The 21,898-nt window shown below is 48.5% G+C and overlaps 1 protein-coding gene across 2 annotated transcripts; it reads left to right on the top strand.

Moving 5' to 3' along the window:
- The first annotated feature begins 526 nt into the window (after nt 1–526).
- Nucleotides 527–18,729, top strand: LOC144945300 (uncharacterized). Of its 2 annotated transcripts, XM_078873714.1 has the most exons (6): nt 527–866; nt 4,650–4,853; nt 6,158–6,318; nt 7,554–7,761; nt 8,825–8,968; nt 9,687–18,729. In XM_078873714.1, the coding sequence occupies exons 2-6, from the start codon at nt 4,822–4,824 to the stop codon at nt 12,874–12,876; spliced, it is 3,735 nt and encodes a 1,244-aa protein (XP_078729840.1). In that variant the 5' UTR covers nt 527–866; nt 4,650–4,821; the 3' UTR covers nt 12,877–18,729. The 2 variants fall into 2 exon arrangements, with proteins under 2 accessions (XP_078729840.1, XP_078729849.1); XM_078873723.1 differs by lacking the exon at nt 527–866 and having other exon boundaries at nt 4,523–4,853.
- Nucleotides 18,730–21,898: the final 3,169 nt, after the last annotated feature.

Below are 21,898 nucleotides of genomic sequence, written 5' to 3'. Positions count from 1 at the left end.
TATATGTATTTGCGAACACAAAGGGGGGGGGGTGCGATTGAGTCTGTAGACGGGTGTGGCGCTACCTGTTAGGCTTGTGTGCTAATTTGTTTTATGATTCCCACATCCGACCAAATCTCCACACCTCCCCTCTCACCCCCTCCCTCTCACCACACCCCCCTCTCACCACATCCCCCTCTCACCACACCCCCCTCTCACCACACCCCCCTCTCACCACACTGCCCTCTCACCCCCCCCTCACACCCCTCCTCACCCACCATCCCTCTCACCCCCACCTCACCCACCACCCCTCTCACTCCCACCTCACCCACCACCCCTCTCACCCCCCCCTCACCCCCCCTCACCCCACCTCACCCCCCCTCACCCCCCCCCCTCACCCACCACCACCCCTCTCACCCCCACCTCACCCCCCCCTCACCCACCACCCCTCTCACCTTCCCCCCTCACTCCCTCTCACCCACCCCTCACCCACCCTCACCCCCCCTCACCCCCCTCACCCACCCAACTCACCCACCACCCCTCTACTTAAATGGTTTCGTCCGCATGGAGAGCCGCGCAGGAGAGAGAGATGGAGGCGGCGTTTGCACGATATCATCGCTCGCGCCGTCTCAAACTAAAATAATAATACAAATAACGCCTACTATAATCTTACATTAATTAGCTCCAACGGTGAGAATTCAATACGACGTGAATTATAAAAAAAAAATAGCCAGTATTTAAACATTGTATAAAACGGTCACTTGTGTGTTTATTGGCATCATGTGGTGTAAAATATCGTGGTAGAATTTTTTTTTCGTACATCATCGTATCCCTTTCTTCAATGGCTGGACTGCACTGGCTGAGGACGTGTTCGTCATTCTGCTCCGGTATAGTGGCTGTTTTTGTTCAATTATTTTATCGAGTTAATATCTTCGTTATAAATACCGTGCGTACAATTGCCGCCGTGTTAACTAACATCGCTTGTGACGAATGGATCATTGGTGGCGTTGTTTCTACTGCGTTGTCGGTCCTGCCAACGCGCACAAACATTCGACACAGTACGTAGCTAATAACACCAGGGCCTTTAAAATACAATACATAAGCACAAGCTATGAAGGGCCATTGCCAGAAACGTCGCATATTATATATTGTGTAAGGCTACAGTGATATTGGCGAATGTGCGTCTTTAAATCTTGTGATCTTGTATAGTTTAACACGCGTGTGTGGGGGGGGAGCGGTGGTTGTAGCGGTACAAACCTGGCCACCTGGGTTCGATTCTCGCTCACGGCCAACATCGGTGACGATTATCTGAACCAGGTTCTGGGCCTCCCCTAGGTCGACTCTGCTTCAAATGAGTACCTGGTGTAGCGATGTGCAAACATCGCCACTGGGGAGACAAAGGTGGCCGGGCGTGGTGCTGGCCACCCAGCCCCTCGTGTGCCATGCCGGCCTTCATAGGTGCTCGCTAACAACACTTGCCCCCAACAGTCTGCTAAGGCTACACGGGAGGATCTTTGCGTTTAATAATTGTCATGATTTTAAAGCGTTTACATATTTGAAACTGAACCCGCTCAGAATTGCGAATCCTGTGAGAAATTAATGGTGGTATATTTAAATCCTGTACCACGGGGATGGTATTCATTTCTTAAGAAATGCGGATTGCATCACCGTCGCATGATGAACACACACTCCATCTGTATTCGCGCGATTACATTTCATATCTCATCCCCCATGAGCAGCAGCAACAGTAGCCACGATCTATCCACCGATGGATGAAAGCTTCCCCCCTCCCCCTCAAGGCATCGAACAATCCATCGAGTTCTTTCCTGCACGCGAGCCCCATTTCATTTCTCCACCTTCACGATTCATCCTCTTCCACCACGATGAAACCTCCTCCACCACGATTAAACCTCCTCCACCACGATTAAATATCATCCACCACGATTAAATCTCCTCCACCACGATTAAATCTCCTCCACCACGATTAAATCTCCTCCACCACGATTAAACCTCCTCCACCACGATTAAACCTCCTCCACCACGATTAAAGCTCCTCATCATCCTTCTCATTCTCAACCACCAAACCTGCATAAACCACTCCAGGAGCGACGTGTCCCCTGTCCAAGCCCCACATTTATAATATTACTACTAATAGTTAATATTCGTTAACGTGTGCTCGCTACATACATGAGTAAACGCAGATTTTCGCAGCATGTTGCAAGATGTATAAGTACGCAGCAACATTGTTCTGTATGTGTGTTGCCATGTGCGTAGATGCATAACACCATTCTCTAATTCGAGTGGTGTGTCTTGGTCGAGATTGTGTTATCGGTTGTGGCTGTGTGTATTTATCGATGCATAGAATCAGTATATTTGTGGTGGCAGTGGCAGTGTGTGCTACGAACACGGCGACCCGAGTTCGATTCCCACTCACGGCGAACATCGGTCACGAAAAAAATCTAAACCGGCCCCAAGGTTGATTCGGCGTCAAATGAGCAACTGGTGCAGTGTAAGCATCTGCACTGGGGATACAAAGGCGACCGGGCGTGGTGCTAGGCACCCACCCTCTCTGTGCTCGCTTAATAGTATTTGTAAAAGACGGCACGGCACACGCGTAGTGTGATCGGCACCACGCCCAGTCGCATTTGTCTCCACTGTAAGTTTACACACCGCACTGGGTCCTCGTTTTAGGCTGAATCGACCTAGGGGAGGCCCTGGGCCTGTTCAGATAAACGCAACTGATGTTGAGTCCCCGGGTTTTATAGCGTAGCGCCCTTACCCACTACAGTACACGTGGACAAGCAACAGTAATGCTCTCTGGTTCTTTCGGTAAAGTCACGTAGGTATAAAATTAAAAAAATATATAAAATATTTATGAAATAAAATATTTATACCTACGTGACTACCGAAAGAACCAGAGCGTATGGATTCCTGCTGTCACGAAAGCTTCAAATCAAGATTGAAGCAACAGTAATGCACATCGCACACTGCAGAACGGCAATCTGCATATCGACGCACACGGAGCCGACGCATCAGTAATTATGTAAGTCTGTGTGTGAGCAACAGTTACGTAACGAGTTGAGGGGGGGGATGAAGGGGCATCTCGAGAGATGAGATGCACGGAGATTTTGAGAGATTTGGCTGGGGGGGTCAAAGGGGGGTTCACTAAACATCTAGGGCAGGATGCTCCTTGATTTGAGCCTATGGGACTTGGCGAGATTCCTATGAAGGCAAAGATTGACAATGGGGGACCGACCGCTCTTGTGTTGACTGGACGCTCTGATTCGTGAGCGTGTTGTTTTGAAGTGAACATGGGGGTTGTGGTGTAGTCCGTGTGATATCGCTTCAGAGCATTCCTCGCTCACAAATGTCTCATTACTATGTATGTATAACTTCATTCGTACCGTACGTGGCCAACCGCGCTAATCTCATCTTATGTGTATAGAGCGCCTTTGATCAAGGCGTATGCGTCCTGTTTGCTTTCATTCTAAAAGGGCATCTCTAGCAAACACACGTGTCGTAGCTATATGTGCAATGCGTGCGTGGTTAAAAAAAATCTTTATTAAAATCCCTGCCTGGATAATTCCTGGATGATGGGAAATCTCGCATTTTGCAAGGGTGTCAAGGTAATGTGGAGAAAGCCAAGTGGCCACGCGTTGTCCCCATGAAATGACTTGAAATCTTTACCTCATTTTTTAATCATTGCTTGACTGGCAGTAATGAGTTGTGAATACGGGTTTTATTTGTAAAGAGCGACCGTGTGTTTGGGATGGCTGGCCATGTTATGGCGCTTTGTGAAGTGTCATTATTACACGATGGTGGGTTATGATGTAATTACAATGACTTCAATATATTTTAATCGGAGTATGATAATTATGATGAGGATTAATGGAGATGTTGATAGCGAATGACATTGACGATGATGATTGGAAATCACGAATGACAAGAATAGCCGATGCTGATGTACAACCGAAATTATTGTGGATGACACGTTGGTAATGGGATAATGTCATTACTAATGACCATCTTGGGCTATAATGATGAATATTGATGGTGATGAATATGACACGGGGATGATACGTGGACTTGTAAAGCATCTAAATATAACTGCATCTCCAAACGTGGCACAAACCACGAGGAGAAAGGGGCGAGGTGTATTTGACCTATTTGGTTTAAAAAAAAAAGAGAAGTCCATCATAGGCAGAGAAGGGTCTTGGGCCTTGCAGTAAAATGGTAGCGGGGAGTGGGGGGCACAGATGGTTGAGGGAAGGCAGTTCCTGACTGGGCCACCACAGAGTGGAGACCAACTTCCCGCCATGAGTTAAAGGCGGCCGGGAGATTCAATATGGTGATGAGGCTGGATGATGACTGAGATGACTGCGACAGAAAACTACAATGAGAATGGCAATCTTGACGGTGATGGTATCTTATATATGATATAATGATTATGACTTTCTAAAATGGTTATAGTGAGCTGACCATTGATTATGCTATTTTAAATTATTCTGACGTTATTAAGCATGATGGTTGTGAGATCTTCGTGATTGTTATATTGTTGATGTTGATTTTGATGGTGATGACAGTGGTGGTGGTGATGATGGCAAAGTTGTAAAATTATGTTGCCGCTGGCGAATGACGAAGGGCTCCCTTCGACACTCTCGTCTCTACAGCCATCAGTGGATGCAGGCAATGAAGGACTTCACCCAGTGCTGAACCACGGCCGTTGGTGGGGGGGGGGGCCTTGGGAGATCAAGACAAAGAGGGGGGGGGCATTAGTGGCCTCAAGGAGACGTGGCGAAGAGAGGTGACGAGCACGAGAGTCGAGGAAGGTCTCGGTTCATCATGGACGGCATCTTCTCTCCTCCTTCTGTTACGTGAGTCGATCTCTGCCGTCTAGGTCAGGGGTCAGCAACCAAAATAACAAGAAGAGCCATTTCTTTCCAATTCGGTACAACATTCAGAATTTCAAGAGCTGCAATGCATCTGAGTACATACTGTTCATACGTACATATCGTCAAGAAGCAGTCTGTAAAGAGCCGCATGCAGCTCTGGAGCCGTAGGTTGCCGACCCCTGGTCTAGGTACACCGAGCGGTGCGTGTTGGGTCAAGGTGCACCCCTGTAACTGCTTGTTCAAACCACTGCTGGTCGAATTGTTTCCACTTGGAGGAGATCGAGAGCCCCCCCCCACCCCTCTCTCTAAAGGGTATTTAGCCTTCTCTTCTACACTGGCAGACATCTTGTGTGAGGTGGGGGGGTACCGACATGTGACCCCACTGCACACGACCTGCCCATCGACTAACTGCTGTGCCCATTTAGACTGCTGGGTGGACAGGGGCAAAGGGATTAGAGAAACCTGCCCTCTGTTCCAGCTGCCTTGGCGGGAGTTGGAATTGGACTGGCGACTTCTCGATTGCAAGTCCAGTGTGCCCAACCATTATACATACCATGGCAGCCAAATTGGTTTATTTTAAAAATGTGTAAATGTAACGGATTTTCGTCCACAGCTAACATCAGTGGCTGATTTGAGATCTGCACGGTTGTAATCCTCCCCTAGGTTGGCGCCGTCTTTAGTTTGCATACCGAGTGTGCGGTGTGTGAATGAGCATCGGTCACACAACCCCCTTCTGCTCTGTGCTGCTTTTCATACTTTGTTCAAAAGTCTCTCTGCTGCATGGAGACTCTTTTGTCATTGTATGTCAGCGTGCGTCATTTGAGGTCTTGACTTACAACGGTGTGTTTTCGTCTGTGGCTGTCATGTTTCGCTGTTTGTGTGTGTCGGAGTATAGTGGTGTGGGTCAGTAGTTTTTTATTGCGTCGGTCCGTGTATAATGATCTTTGGGGAGAGCTATATTGTCGTGGTTAATGTGCTGCGTTACGAATCTAAAGACCCGGGTTCGATTCCCGCTCACGGTCAACACCAGTGAATTATCTGAACCAGGTCCTGGGCTTCCCCTAGGTGGATTCGGCATCAAATGAGTACCTGGTGTGGTGTGTAAACATTGCCACTAGGGAGACAAAGGCAGGCCGGGCGTGGTGCTGACCACCCACCCATCCCCTCATGTGCCATGCCGGACTTTGTAGGTGGTAACAGCACTTGCCCCAACAGTATGTTAAGGCTATACGGGTGATTTGTCTTTGTAAAATGATCTACACGGAATCTTTGTCTCTTTTGCACAGGAGGCCACCTGGACCCCATCACAATGCGTCTTCAATTTTCACCTCCGCCCCTGGGGCGTCGCGCTTTGCTCACGAGGGCCTCATGCCTGCGACCCCTCGCAACCTCGCTCCCATCATGCCCCGCGGGAAAACACCCACAATTCACCACTGTGCACCCAAAGGTGGTAGCATTCATTGCCTCCTCATTAACCCTTTCACAACAACGCATATTTTATATTTAACTGTAGGGGCACCTGGCAGCCAGCCACAGTTTAAAATTAATGCTCAGCATGGTCAGTTGGATTTTTTTGTGAACAATTTTAGAATGAATAAGATACGACCTTGGTCATGCTGTACAATATTCTACGTTTTCTCGATTGTTGGCACTAGATGGCAGCAGACATGAGTGTGTGGGTGGGGGGCAGGAGTGCAGCTGTTTGTGCGCTGCGCTAGGAACCCCACCGCCAGAGTCAGATTCCTGCTCACAACCACCAACACCAAGTGACGATTATCTGAACCAGTCCTGGAACACATCCAGATCAATTTAGCCTCAAATGAGTACCTAGTGCGGGATGTAAACATCGCCACTAAGGAGACAAAGGCGGTCGGGCGTGGTGCTGGCAACCCACCCCCTCGTGTGCTGGCCTTCATAGGTGCTCTCTAACAGCTCCAAAATGTTGACCCTCAAAACCTACATTGATCCCTTGAAATATCTGGACTGGACACAGGAGGGCATAGTCAGGTTCCCCTCGAGCAGTGGTTCTTGGAGTGCGGTCCCCGGACAACCACTGGTCCATGACGCTCTTCCAAGTGGCCCGCGGGGCTGTGATACAAATACAGGTTTATCCGGAAATAATGATTATACTATTTCCATCCAAATTTTCCGAATAATATTTAATTAATAGATGAAGTTGGGTAAACTACCCTTACTCTAAGATATAAATGCCACCCCCCTAAAAAGGATCCTTATAGCTGCTTTCATTTTATGGTCCAGTAATACGAGCCATTTTGTGTTATTGGTATTTAGAAATAAATTAATTAGATTTTTGTCACTAAGGGTGTAGGGCTGGGGGCTGGGTGCTCCGGAAATGTTTACATCAGCTGAGTGGTCCATAGACCAAAGAAGTTTGAGAAATACTGCCTGAGATGGAACCGGCTATGCAATGATTGTTAACCAGAAGAGAAAAAACCCCATCCTATGATGGGAAATGTTTATAAACACACATCCTGTGATGAGTAAATGGTAATCTTGTGATATGTGAAGTATAAAATCGCTTTCTTGTTTCTTTTGAAGTTGGCTAACCCCATGCATTCTCACACAAATGCTTCTATTATTTCTCGGACATTCTAAGTCCTCGAAGGTCTAAGTTCTTTAACCTCCATGGACACGTTTGCTCCATTTCACCCCACCCACCAGGATCTACTCCCAGCACGTGCCAAATGGCGGGCAACGCTCCCACAATGCAGCGTGGCGGTGTTACCACAATGCAACGGGGCAGAGGTCCCGCTACCATAAAGACGGCAGCTACCACCAGCACGCAGCGCACGGGTACCTACGGCTCGCTCGGCACCGCCAACGGTGCTTCCGGGTCACGGCTGGGCAAAGGTGACGGCAATAATGGACGGTACGTTGACGCCCACGACCCTGGTTACAGCAGTGGATTGACCAAGGGGTCTGTACATGTGTAGTGAATCACTCAGAGACACTAACAGTAGGAGGCACTATATTTAATATATAGGCTTCACAGGTACGAGAGGTAACTACTATACTATGGTCAGGACCGCTAACAGGCTGCCTGACCAACAACGCCGACGAGGTGAAGACGTTGACGGAGGACTCCAGCAGCACGACGGTTCCACTCCACAACAACAGCCCCGAACCCTCGCTCGGGTGTTTTCCTTTATACACCCAGCGTGGCCTCGCTCTGCCTTCGGCCACGCCCACCCTTCCTGAATCCACCAGAAAGTCCCCGGGCTTTACCACACGTACCCCCCCTCTATCCCCCTTGCCTCACGCCCCTCTCTCTGGCTCATCACATCCTGCTGGAAAGACAGGGGTACTACACCTCCGATCCCCTTCTGTGCCAGCAACCAGCGCTATGCGCCACAGTGACACATTCCACGTCACTACACGTGTACACGTGCGCAACAGCTGTAGGTTGAAGTTTGGGGTAAAGAACCCTTCCCAAGCGGAGGGGAGGCGGAGCTTACGTTTTATCTATTTGTTGCACTCATATCATTCGCTCATGGAACTTGCTGACCTGCCCCTACTGGACATCTGTGAAAAAGAGCTTCATAGCTCATCGAATTCCTCCAAGGATAACATGTGTAGAGTACTGTTCCGTGCCTGTATTGCTTTGATATACTGTTGGGGCAAGTGATGAAGGCCGGCACGGCACACGAGAGGATTGGTGGCCAATGCCACGCCCGGCCGCCTTCATCTACCCAGTAGTGATGTTTACACACCGCACCAGGTACTCATTTGAGGCTGAGTCGACCTAGCGGGAAGCCCAGGACCAGTTAAGATAATCGTCACTGGTGTTGGCCGTGAGCGGGAATCGAACTCTGGTCACTGGGTTCGTAGCGCAACGCGGTAACCGCTACACTACCGCTCCCCACACGCGCACACTCGCCCGCCTGGTGCCTCTCCTGCACATGTACACTGTCTCGCCTGTGTTGGGGTTGCAGCACACTTGAGGGTGCGAGGAGCCGCGGAGGAGAGGGGCGATGTGGAGTGGTCGCTCCACAACTGACGCCACTGCAGCAGCGCGAGCGAACCATCCGGGAGCTGCGCGCTTCGCTGCGGGATGCGCACGCACACCTGGACGACAGGTACGACGTGTTCTCAATACCGTGGGCACCGTTGCCTTGTACACGTGAACTCGGTCATCCTCGCAGAGGCGCCTTTTGGCTGGCCATCAAACAAAGATGGTCCACCGCATCGCGCGTTATCAGATGTGCTTCTGCAGCCACCTGGAATGCTCTTCCTTCCGATATGAGGAAGCCGCTGGAACTATGGACTTTAAAATCTAGATTGAAGAGTCATTTGTTTAGAAATGCTTTTTGTTTTTAGTTTGTTCTTCCCCCGCACCTCAAGTTAGTACGGTTGGCTACATAAGTTGCAAAAGAAGTTAAACATGCCTACATACATACCTTGTACACGTTGACAGACAAAGATCCCCTGTACAGCCAGACACTTAGTTAGCGAATAAGCACTAAACTTGCTGACCCACCCCGACTGGACATCTGTGAAATAGAGCTTCATAGGTCATCGGATACCCTCCAGTCTAAATAAAGATTCTGATTCTGAAGTACTAAGGCTGGAACGGCACACAAGCGGCTGTTTTGGAAAATATCATGCCAGGCCGTCTTTGTTTCTCCAGAGCTGATGTTTACATACTGCACCAGGTACTCATTTATGTCCGATTTGACTGAAGGGAGGCCCTTGAAGCAGTCCAGAGATTTGTCGCCTACGTTTGGAGATGTCGCCAGCAACATGCCTGTCCCCCCTTCCCTATCCTCCCCTCTCCACTGCCCCACACCTCCCCAGGAATCAGCAGCTGCAACAGCTGAAGCAGCAGCTGTGTCTGCTGCAGGAGAAGCGCACGCAGGAGGTGTCCCAGCACACGGAGGCCGAGCTCATCCTGTCAGCGGCGCGAGGCGAGCTGGCCCGACTCGGCAAGACCGTCCATGGCCTGCTGACGAGCCCCGAGCCACCACAGGACATCTCTTCCATCAGCCGGGCCGCTCGCTGGCGGGCCTCTCACTCCAGCGAGCTCGTCCAGGAACGTCGCCGCCAAATATCTCCCTGCTGCCACCATAGCTGCTGTTGCAGCAGCAGCTGCCACCACTGTAGGTGCCATCAGTGCTGTGGCACCCATTTTCGTGACGCGACCGTTGGAAGTGGCGAAGATGAAGCCCGTGTGGAAGGAGGCGCGATGCGGAGTCGTGCTGGATATCTTTGCCCCGGTGGGATCTGCGGGGGCGAGCGCAAGTGTGGCGATGGACGTTCGGCAGGCAGTGAACGCCACCACACAATAGGAGGAGAAGAGAGCTGCCATCGCTTTCAAGGAGAAGGGCGCGACCTTGTACTCCTGTGCGGGGATGAGTGTCACCGTCTCAACACCCGCGGAGGAGGCGTTGGAGTGTTCGAAGAGGTGGACCTTACAAGATCTACCTTTAAACCGATGGGCAGCTGTGGAGAAGATGGAGTAAGTGGAAGCTGGCAGCCGAGGGGGAAGATTTCTGGCAATGGCGAAAGGAACGGCGCGATCGCCAAAGTTGGGTCGCTCTTGCTGGCGCCTGTTGATGTGAAGGTTCTTCTGGTGGCCATGATGGTGGCAGATGGTGACGAGGAGTTAAAATTTTCACATGCATGCTTAAGCGATAACTTTTCCGACAGAGATATTGGAGAGATACAACCTCGAAGCGCTATTGATTTACCCCCTCTTGAATCTTCACCCCCTTACCTGTCGCTCATTCTGAAGAAGCCTGGTCAATCGGACTATTCCTTTAAGAATATGATGAAGCTGATTGAGGGCCGAGCGATGGAGGCACCTCGTGCGAGTTGCGCGAAGTGGCAGAACGGAAGCGTGACCCGTCGCTTGATCAAACAAGCATTGTGGCTGGTTCGGGAGGCATGCACGTCGCCGTCAAGATCCCTGCAGGAGAAACGGCCCGTCAGACGCCCCTCGGTTGCGTGCGGACAGGCGACGTCCACCGGCGACGATCTAGTCGACGCGATGCACACGAAGGACATTGGCCACATTGAGATGGATGGTGACAACGGCGAGGATGCGTTTGGCATTGAAAGGTGCACGAGGGATGTTGAGGAAGCCGATGGGGATGACCGATTGGTGGTTGAGAGGCGCACGAGGGATGTTGAGGAAGCCTATGGGGATGACCGATTGGTGGTTGAAAGGCGCACGAGGGATGTTGAGGCAGCCTATGGGGATGATCGATTGGTGGTTGAGAGGCGCACGAGGGATGTTGAGGCAGCCTATGGGGATGATCTATTGGTGGTTGAAAGGCACACGAGGGATGTTGAGGAAGCCTATGGGGATGATCGATTGGTGGTTGAAAAAGGTGCAAGTGGAAATGAGGATATTGGGGAGGACGCTACGAATGTTGAGATAAATGAGAATTCCTGTGACATTGAGAAATGCCACGTGATGAAGGATATAGAGAGGGACGTTGCAGCTTTTGAAGACCACACCACGGAGTTTGAGAGGGACTGTGAATACGTTGAGAACAACATCAAGAGCATTGAGATAAATTGTCAGGATACTGAGGAAGGTGCCACAGACCAGGAAAAGAACAATGACAACATTGAAAAGAACGCTGCAGGATTTGAAAACGTTGATACCGATTGTGGTAGTGAGAACTCTAAATGGAATGCTGAGGACATTGTGGACACTGCAGAATTTGAAGATGACAGTCGAGACATTGAGAAAGACACCACAGACTTTGAGAAGGACGTTGAGGACAACACTACCAACTTTGAGGATGAAGACTTTGAGAAAGACGTTACAAGCCTTGAGAAGGATGATGAAAATATTGAGCTGTGTGAAGTCATGGACAAGGGTGCTGCTGATATTGGTGAGACCACCTGTGATGCTGAGAAGGCTCAAAATAACCTTGAGGACAAAGACAATTACATGAATATTGCCACTGAGAAGGACAAGGCCAACGATTTTGAGAAAGGCGAAGCTATCGTTGAGACCGCTGTGAATGTTGAGAAGGGGAAGGTGATGGAGGACGCTCGGGACCGTGAACAAAATGAGAACATTGTGGAAGGCGTTGAGATGGATACGTGGGATGTTCAGGAAGATAACAGAAAGAACACGGAGGCTGTCGCTAAACAGATCCATGTTCATCTTGATACCCAATATGAGCAGGTATCCACCTTTCAACAGACTGCAGATGTTGAGCAGAACCTCTCTTCAAACATCACTGAGGACAAAGAAGAGCCTGAGGAGGATGATAACATGGAGTGTTGCATGCAGGCCACAGTCACTGGGCACCTTGAGCCAGATCCAACTGGGGTGGTGCCAATCCAGCAGCTGTCGGTGGACTGCACACAGGATGTTAATCAGGCCTTCAATGATGAAGCATTTGGATCGGTCTCTTTGGTGCCGAGTGGTGGCCGAGAGACATTGCTGGCCGTGCTGAAACGCGGAGACCGCAGTGCCGACAGTGATGGCAGCATCCACGCGAGCGCAGCAGTTTCCGTGCGGGGGACCTCGACTCTAAACGAGGTCGTCCGTAGAAAAGGGGGGGACGCTTCATCTCAATCGGCACAACCACCACCAACATCATCACTGGTGGTGGCATCATCTTCAAATTCTGCCGATCGGTCAAACTGCTCTGACGACCGGTCCGAGACGTCGCTCATGAGACTCGCGAGCACTGATCGCGAGGCTTCGGTGGTTTCCCTTTACCGACGGCCAGCCTCCGAGTGGAGTCGCTGGGTGGCACTGGACTGGCTAGCGGCTGGAGGCCCCGTCCTGCCGGGGTTGGTCGTGTGGCTGGCTTGCCGGGCACGAGGTGGCGATGGCGCATGGCGGTGGATCGCTGGAGGATTCACGTGGCCCGGGCAGCCGCTGGCGTGCGGCCTCATGGGCCTCCTGCGCTTGTGCTGTGTCCTGGGGATGTCTGGACTGCGCGGAGCTCGCAGGGAGCCAAATGACTCTGAGAAATTAGAGCCGCGGGAGGAATCTGAATCGAAATCTAGGCAGTAGCAATTCCCGCTAGAAACCTGGGTTTGGTAGCTGTCTCCTATGTATGCAGGTCCACACCCGATATGGATTTAGTTGCGCAACCAACTCACTTGAGCAGGTCACTTCAAAGTAGTCTAGTTAAGCAACCGGTTATGCAACGACTCGCAACCAGTTGCAGAGATGGTCCACGTATAAGCGGTTCTGTTGCGTGCAACTGACCGCTAAAGTGTGGGTCCACCTTTAGTCATGATGGCGAGTCACGGTCCCCAATGGTAGGTTCAGTGTTTGCTGTTAAGCAAATCCCTCGAATGTCCCTGATCCGAAACCATGTTGCGAATGTATCTGGAGCATGGAATGTGCATGTACGTTGAACTTCTTTCACACCGTACGTAGCCAACCATGCTAATCGGAGGTGCGGTGAACTTGCTGGATGTTAAGCAGGCCTTCAATGATGAGAGTTACCTTTGACCAAATCCCCCGAATGTACCTGAACCTGCCAAAATTTGGAAGTTAATCAGAGGGTAGGGCTGCCCGGTGAGTACTTGGTTGAGAGAGTACCTGAGAATACTTGGTGTCGTAGGCTTAAACTGTGAGGTGGCAAGGACATTGCAGTCCAATAATGGTCTCCTGAATCTGTCTGTGTGGAGTGTTGTCCCCTTCCATTAGTGGTGGGGGTTTTGATTTCTGGGTCCTGTGGTTTCCTTTCATACCAAATGCTCAATAATGGCATTGACCCAACATCTTGCTGCAGTGCCCTTCTGTGAAGCCTTGACTTGCTGTCCTGGCAAAACGAGTGCGTCATGGTGGATGAGTGAGTTGTTTGATAACAGCAAGGGGAAGATGAGATGTTCCCACCGTTGTGATCACTTAAGTAGTCCTAGAACCCACCGAAGTGAGGAGAGGTTGACAAAAGGCTCAATTTCCAATTGGATCCAAGGATCTGGACATTTTAAACCTCGGTCTGCTGGTTTTGTTTGGTACATTGGGTTTTTTTTTTACATATAAACTTCTAACGTTTACAAACCGTAAAATATCAATATATTCTGCTAATTAACCCAAGTTGTATATAACATCAGTGCTCCTGTTCACAACTCTAAAGTATTAATTTTGCCAGATTTTTCCCCCCCCTCCCCTCTTTACCTCCTGATGCCGTGTAGGCGATGGGAGTTAGTTGACCGAACTTGACCAGACTGGTCAGTTTAGTACGGGGGAGGGAAGACTGGTGAGGTTGGTGGAGGTGGGGGTACCCCGGACCATTTCAGATATCACTAGCCACTGATATTAGCCATGGCCGGGAATCGATCTATGATCGCTGAGTTCAGTCCAGTGCGGGAACTACTGCACCACTGCTTAGCGTGCCTCCCTTATCTTTGCATTATCATCCTGACATGTGATGCACAAGATCATAAAGACCCTCTGACCCAACCTACCATCTCAAATAGTGCAAAATGGCACGTTGGCATGTCCTGGTCCTTGGGTAGGACTGTAAATTGAGTTGTAGAAAAACCATGATGGGTAATGTACCCAACATCGTCACCCCTCACCCAAGAAGTTTCCACGTCATTTCTGCAAAATGTTCCCCCATCAAATGATCTCGGCCGGAAGCTGCGTTGTTGTTGAACTCTTGCGATTTGGAATGGAACTTTTTGAGAAGTTTTAAAAGGGGGTGGGGTGGAGGTACTCTCGACTCTCATCCTGCAGATGTTGGATGCCCGATACTGTTATTGCCAGTAGCACGAGGATAATGCAATCACATACTTGAAGATTCTGTGAATGTATTTCCTCGCATGTGTGGGACCTGTGTGGGACCTGTGTGTGTGTGTGGTACAGTGCTTTTTTTGCGTGCAATGTGCTATCAACTCTGCCACTTGGGTTTGATTTCCAGCCATGGATAACATTCGGTAACCTGTCCTGGGCCTTGCCAAGGTGGACTCGGCCTCAAGTAAGTATCTGATGTGTGTGTGTGTGTATACTCAGTACTGGTGAGACAAAGGCAGCAGTGTGGTGCTGCCCACACCATCCCACTCTTGCTTAAATTACGCTTTAAAAGGTGAATGCTAACAGCTAACATCATTCACCCCATCAGTCAAGACTAGAGGAGGGGGGGAGGGGATGTGGGGGCAGCTTCAGTTAGATTTCCACTCACGGCCGACACGATTGACGATTATCTGAACCGGTCCTGGGCCTCCCCTAGATCGACTCGGGCTCAAATGAGTGCCTGGTGCAAAGTGTAAACATCGCCACTGGGGAGACAAAAGGCGGTCGGGCGTGGTACTTGCCACCCACACCCCCTCTTGTACCGTGCCGGCCGTAAGGGGTGCTCACTAACAACGCTTGCCCCAAATGTCTTGGACTATACAGGAGGGGACCTTTGATGTATACGCATCTAAAGTATCGATTCTTCAACTGGTTAATATGTAAATATTTGTCTGCAGAGCTCTTTGAAAACCACCAATTTCAATGAATGAGGTGTCCTGTGAAAGCTTATGTATGTTCTTATTTTTCACCGTGAGATTCGGTGTATACAAACAATGTCCGAATTATAAAAAAAATATGACCTTTAACTTGATAATCCGAGAAACAAAGACGCCCCCTCCCAACAGACATTTTTCTCGAACAACTTCATTGTATGAAACCCTCCATCGCCCCTCAAGTGTTTTATTTTGACCGTTGTATCTCAACGGGCTTCTGTATCTAAGTGTCTGTGCGTGTTTATAACGTATATATTACTATTGTATTGTGTTTTGAGGGTATCATCCTAGTCGCCAACGATTGTATGCATGTCAACAAATCCAGTCACCAATTTTGGGTTTGCACTTAAAACTCTGCCTCGGTTCATCTCTGGCGTCAAGTTAAGTATACAGGCATACCTCCTATAGCGCTCATATGTTCTTGGTAAACAGCGCTATACGAAACAGCGCTATTGAAGGTCATTATAACATGGTTCCAATGGAGATGCGTTCCTGACCGCTATTTTTTTTTACCTATAAGCCGTACGAGTGCTTCATTGAGGTATCGATAATAGCCTTAATTATAATGTACACATGTTAAATGTATTAGCGCATTTAGTATTAACATATATTTGAATGATAATGACAATACGATAAGTTTATGTACTCACCGGTGCATTCGGTCGGAGGTTGCATAAGATTAACCACCGTCTGCCATAAAGACATTCCGAGGGAAGCTAAAGAGTACAAAACTAAACAATGGGATCACTCGGTGCATTGATCGCCAATGAATGGATGCAGCGATTAATCCTCGATTAATCCATACTCCGACGATGCTGACGAATCAACTATGACCAGAATCGATATAATAGACACCTCGATTCTGGTTTCACAAGATAATGTATGGGCGAAGATATGTCTACTTCCATATATGGGCTGAGCCGCACAGGAATTTTCCTCCCAGCACAAACGGCGTTATAGGAGGCAGCGCTATAAGAGGTATGCCCGTACTGTACTGGATGACGGGCACAGCGAACATTGTTCAGAGTTGAGAGGTTCCACCTTGTGGTTTGCAGTCCAGAAACCTACCGGGTGTTTGCGGTTAATTATATGTTGATGTAATGAATGTTTGTTTTTTCTTCTGAGACCCATAGGAATTTCGGAAGGACATTTATTTTCCTTGTGCCTTGACTCGATAAAATATAATATGTAGGAGGAGTCCTTAAAGGTTAACCTGCATGTAAAAGTCGGGATGGAGTTTGCTCAAATCTTGCAGAGGGGGGGGGGGGCGCATGGCGGCAACTCGTGTGCGAATACGGCACAGATGTGCAAAGCAGTGTGGGTCTTTTCAAGATGGAGATGTTGTGCTGTGGGGCAGCAGTGATTGTTGTTTACGAAGGAAACATGTCAAACCGGAAGTTGGCTATAGTTTGGTGATGCATATCTCACACAGATGTGTGTTTATTAACCAGTTGCAACATATTTACAAATTGACGCGAGTCATACGTGATGATGGTAACTGTATGTTTATTTAAAGACTCCCATGCTTCTGGCATTACGATTGTTCCAGCACTCACGGGAAGAATGTGTACGCGTATCAGGGGGCATACCTTGAAACAAATAAGGTATGTTTCTATCGCCCGTCAACTTTTTCTAAAACTAAAGGTGTAGATTTAAACTTGACTGGCCAACAACTAAATAACATTTATATCACAATATTTAAGAATAACCGTTTTTTGTGGTTGGGAAATGTAAGGAGACCTTTGGTGCAAATGTAATTCTTGCGAGACGTTTGAGACTTCTGCCAAATTCACTCAATTAGAAATGGCGCTGGTGAAATGAAATGCTCCATTTTTCACCCGTTATGGAGCAGTCGTCATCAGCCACGATCTATCCATTGTTGAATGGAGACCTCACCGTAAGGCCGTTTCCGTCTCGCACGATCTTGCGGAGCAACAATCCATCTGGCTCCACCGCACAAACCTGTTTCATTGCTCAATCTCCGGGTCGTGTCACACGGACATCTTCCTTTAGCTTCCACTTTGCCATTAGTCTCAACCACGGGCCATCGTCCGTTCTCAGAACGTGCCTACCCAATTCCATTTATTCTGCAAGCCCAAGTGTTGTTTTGATGAACGTGTGTTGTCTCTAATCCACGTATCTCTGCCTGTATCCGTGTAATTCCATGCATGCAACTCCATCCCTTTTCTTCGAAACTTTGACAATGGACATGCCTCTGATCTATGTCGGCAGGTAATAATGGATAATATACAGTACACAGATTTAAACACTTTTAGCACATTGGTAAGCAGATTTTTTTACGAGTTCAGTTTTGAAAAAACACGAAGCTGTTCGTCTGCCACTTTCATTGGTTTGATCCAGGTCGGCATTCAATAACTGTCCTGGGTATACACATACTGTGTGTTATCCCAGATGTGCCCTTCTGACATACTTTAAATTGATCAATTATCTTTTATTTTTGTTGCTCATTGATTTCAGCTGCCTTTTGCTTAAATTCAGTGATAGTAAATCTAAGTGGGTGAGAACAGGTTCGAGTGCTTTAGAGAAACTTTCCGACTTGATCATGAAACCTGACAACCCAATGCATCTTAAGAATAGCTTTTAATTGATGTGTATTACCTGCTATGACATGGAATCTGAAACACGGACATTGACGAAGAAAGTGGAACAAGCTGCAAAGGTCCAAAAATTCTGGAGATGTATGTCATATTACAATGCATATTCAAAGTGAAACGAGGATAGAACATGCATGTCAGACATGATTGACTGTTGAAGTAAGTGGAATTCTGCAGGACTCTTCGTTAAGGGATGATTACCTTATGATAGCTAACGACGGAGTGGCAAGCCGAGAAACATGCCGACACAGGCACATCCACCGAGTAAGATGAAGCTATGTATGTTGAACTTCTTTCACACCGTACATGGCTAACTTAGTTAATCGGAGGAGCGGTTGCTAATCGAAGGTGCACCGCCGAAACGATGAGATCGGTTCGTGTGCAGGAACGAGATTGTTGGATCGTGAAACCCTGTGTGGCTGTTTAAGGCTTGTGGAGCCCATCCCAGCAGTGGACGGATCATGGCTGAGCATTTAATAATCTGTAATCCTCCAGGACCGTTCGGAGATTGTTAAAGGGATGGCTGGAATTCCAAAATATTTTCAGGAAGATGTCCGTTGGGAGAACCATGTCGCCAAGGATATGGTAATGGTGTTTAAAATGCAATCATTGAGGTCCATCGACCTTTGCGACCTTTTGAAACAGTTTAATTTCAACTGTGAGAAATTAAGTGCTGTTCTGAACTATCGTCCCATAGACTGAAAGACCAACAATGTTAATGTATTTTTACTGGGCGAAACGGACAATGACAGTTCAGTTTTGTTGATAGGATGGTACACCTGATAAATAAAATCACTGGTGAAGGCTTCGTGGTCTCGTTTGTCTTTTAATCACAAGTGTATACAGTTGAGTTTATTTTTTCAGGCCCTTCTGTTCCACACTGCAATACCAACTTGTAGATGGGTATAATTATGCCATATTTGGATGGATGACTTGGAGCCTCCATAATGGTAATGTCTCTAGAGGGCATTTGGATGTGGCATCGTCCATGCCGACTGTCCTAGGAAGAGGTGGGCATACCCACTTTTTACCCCACCACATGCAAAACCTGCCAATGTACTGGAGGTGGATTTTAGTAAACTGCGCAATTTCCCTGCCACGCCAATAAATGGAATCTTAACAAGTGAGTACCATGACATCACGGAAACATCCCTTCCAAACAAGACACCATTAAAACAAGTTGATAGTGTTTTTTGTTCAAGCGTGTTTACTTGGTCAAAACGTAATGTTTCTAACCGAGTTGCCTTATTTTAACAAGTATGGTGCTATTGTGAACCCCACAGCGATTCCAATAATTGCCAGGGTTCCGGGTCACAAGCTGCAAGAAAGACGTTTGGTCATTGGTGAAAATGTAGGGTTCACGTTTAACCTCATTGCAACCCTTACCAACCCTTATCAACCCCATCAACCTTCCCAACAAACACCACGCTTATCGCAACCACTAGAAATACCACCAACACTACCACACGCACTGGCACTATCACCCCAACTGACACAACCCCTACCAACAACACCAACCCGATCACCCCGACCAAACTCACAACCCATATCAAAACCAAAACCCCCTACCAATCCCATCAGCCATACCAACCCCACAACTCCTACTAAGACCACCACCCCTATGAATACCACCAACGCCACCGCACCCACCAACGCCAGCACCCCAACCAACACCACCACCCCACCAATATGCCCACCCCCACCCTAACCAATACCACCAGCCCAAATGTAGTGGTGATACGCGCTGGGGTAGCGATCAGGTGCCAGCGCGTTGTGATTGGATGTGTGGGTGGTGACGCGCGCTGAAGGTGAGGGATCAGGGGTCAGCGCGGGATCGTGGGTTGTGTGGTGTTGATTGGCTGGGTGCCAGTGACGTGCTGGTGTGGGAGTGATCGAGTGGCAGCGCGGCGTGATTGGTTGGTGAGTGAAAACACGCGTTGGGGAAAAAGGATCGTACAGATAGCGCGTTGTGATTGGTTCACTAACAAGCGATGCTCGCATCGAGGTCCGCATCCGCTCCGTCTCCCGGGAGGAACGACTATATAAGGGGATGCGCACAGGCGCACGGGGAGAGTGTAACCAGCGAAGACTGAAGACGGGAAGAAGAGCCAGGGCCCTGCGGTACCTAGTCCCGCTGTCCTGCGAGGACCGGTACTCTGTGTAACCCAGAGGCGGGGGTAGTGTGAGCATGCAGTGTCAGCATGCCGAGTGTGTAGCCGGGGCCTAGAGTCTACACGAGACGAGTGATAAGGGTGTAGCCAGAGGCATAGGGTCTACACGAGACGAGTCTACACAAGAAGAGTCTACACGAGACGAGTGATGTGTGTGTAGCCAGATGCATAGGGTCTACACGAGAAGAGTCTACACGAGACGAGTGATGTGTGTGTAGCCAGAGGTATAGGGTCTACACGAGAAGAGTCTACACGAGACGAGTGATGTGTGTGTAGCCAGGGGCATAGGGTCTACACGAGGCGAGTCTACACGAGACGAGTGAGGCGTGTGTAGCTAGAGGCTTGGAGTCTACACGAGTTCAGTACGGTGTGTTATAGGAAGAGAAGAGGTTACGAGTTGTACCGGTGTCTGGTGACCGTACGCGGAAGAATAGAGACTACACGTTGTATCGAGATAAGTGAAGATTTAATAAAAGAAGTGTGTTACCCGTCAAGGAGTTTCCTGCCGTCATTTCCAATACTTCACAAACAACCTCCCCCACAACACTCCCACTATCCCCACCTCTAGCCACACCACGCAGGGTGGCCCCTCAATCCCCAGACCCCTGCCTTTGTTCCGTCCTATTAAACAAATACATTTGTCACGAATATTTGTGAAATATATCAGTTGGTGTTATAAGTAACATCAAATTAAATGTTCCATATCGGTGTGCCGTAATTCTTGTGGTGGCAATATTCACGAGCTGAATGGCAATGTTGAGGTCTGCTCTTCATGACGAAGATGTCTTAAGGAGAGAGTATGTGTCGTTTTGCTATCCCTCTGTTGAAGCACATACTAGTTTTGCCAAGCGATTCATTATGGGTTCCATGGCCACAGTCAACACTGTGGCTTGTCTTTGTATCCCTTTGGGTCATTATGTATCTTTGCGTGTCTATAGGGTTACTATATGGTCCAGCGTTTTGCTTGCATGGCCACAGTCAGTGTGGCCCCTCTTTAATTCTCCAATCATGAAGGAGATGTGCACATTCAGCCTAGCTCGTTTTATTCACGTGAACAACACGTGGGGGAGACAGGGATCCAAAAAGACCCTGAAACTGGAACTTTTAATATTTTACAACCTAAAATAGTCGTACCGAGCCTCGTGGCGAAGTTTCAGGAGAGTATTGGTTGTTTCACGAGGCGGATTTGTGGGCTCATGACCAGGAGGGTATGTGAATCCTTGTCAAACCTACCTCTCTTGCGACAGGCAGAACACGTGCTATATTCATGGTGGAAATTCCATTCAAGAACTGTATCTCTTCCGTCTCATTTGGGCAATGTTGCTCCGTTAAACCTAAATGCACCATTTGCAATTACAGCGTTCCCTCGTTATTCGCGAGGAATACGTTCCAGAGATGCTCGTGAATTGCAAATTTCACGCAATGATATTGGCCTAGGAAAACATATCTTTTAAATTAAGTACCTAAAATAAAAACATACGCTATTGAATACCTGAACATTCTTTCATCACTTTATCTCATCACTTTATCTAATCACATTGTCTCATCACTTTCTTTCTCTCTTACTCTATGCAGTCGTTGAGATTTCCAGATCAGATTCGCAGATAGCCAAAATAACGAAGGAATGCTGTAATTCACGTACAATTTTCATGAATCTTAAATAATTCACCAGCACAAGATGCTTCCTCATCATAAAAATCGCTCCGTGTCTTGTGATAAGGGTGACCTGTTAATTGACACTACCTATCCGCTGAAGGATCATTGTCTGAAACGTCGCCTATGACAT

This window comes from Lampetra fluviatilis, chromosome 2 (genome assembly GCF_964198595.1).
Source record: "Lampetra fluviatilis chromosome 2, kcLamFluv1.1, whole genome shotgun sequence".
Lineage (NCBI taxonomy): Eukaryota > Metazoa > Chordata > Hyperoartia > Petromyzontiformes > Petromyzontidae > Lampetra > Lampetra fluviatilis.
Note: the sequence above shows the minus strand (reverse complement) of the source record. Positions and strands in the feature narration are given on the sequence as shown.

What these genes read in the sequence shown, in the direction of transcription:
- LOC144945300 (XM_078873714.1), top strand. Translation starts at nt 4,822, where the DNA reads ATGGACGGCATCTTCTCTCCTCCTTCTGTTAC. An exon ending in GGTGACGGCAATAATGGACG is followed by an intron (nt 7,762 to 8,824) that starts GTACGTTGACGC and finishes TTGGGGTTGCAG; the next exon opens with CACACTTGAGGGTGCGAGGA. An exon ending in CACGCACACCTGGACGACAG is followed by an intron (nt 8,969 to 9,686) that starts GTACGACGTGTT and finishes ACACCTCCCCAG; the next exon opens with GAATCAGCAGCTGCAACAGC.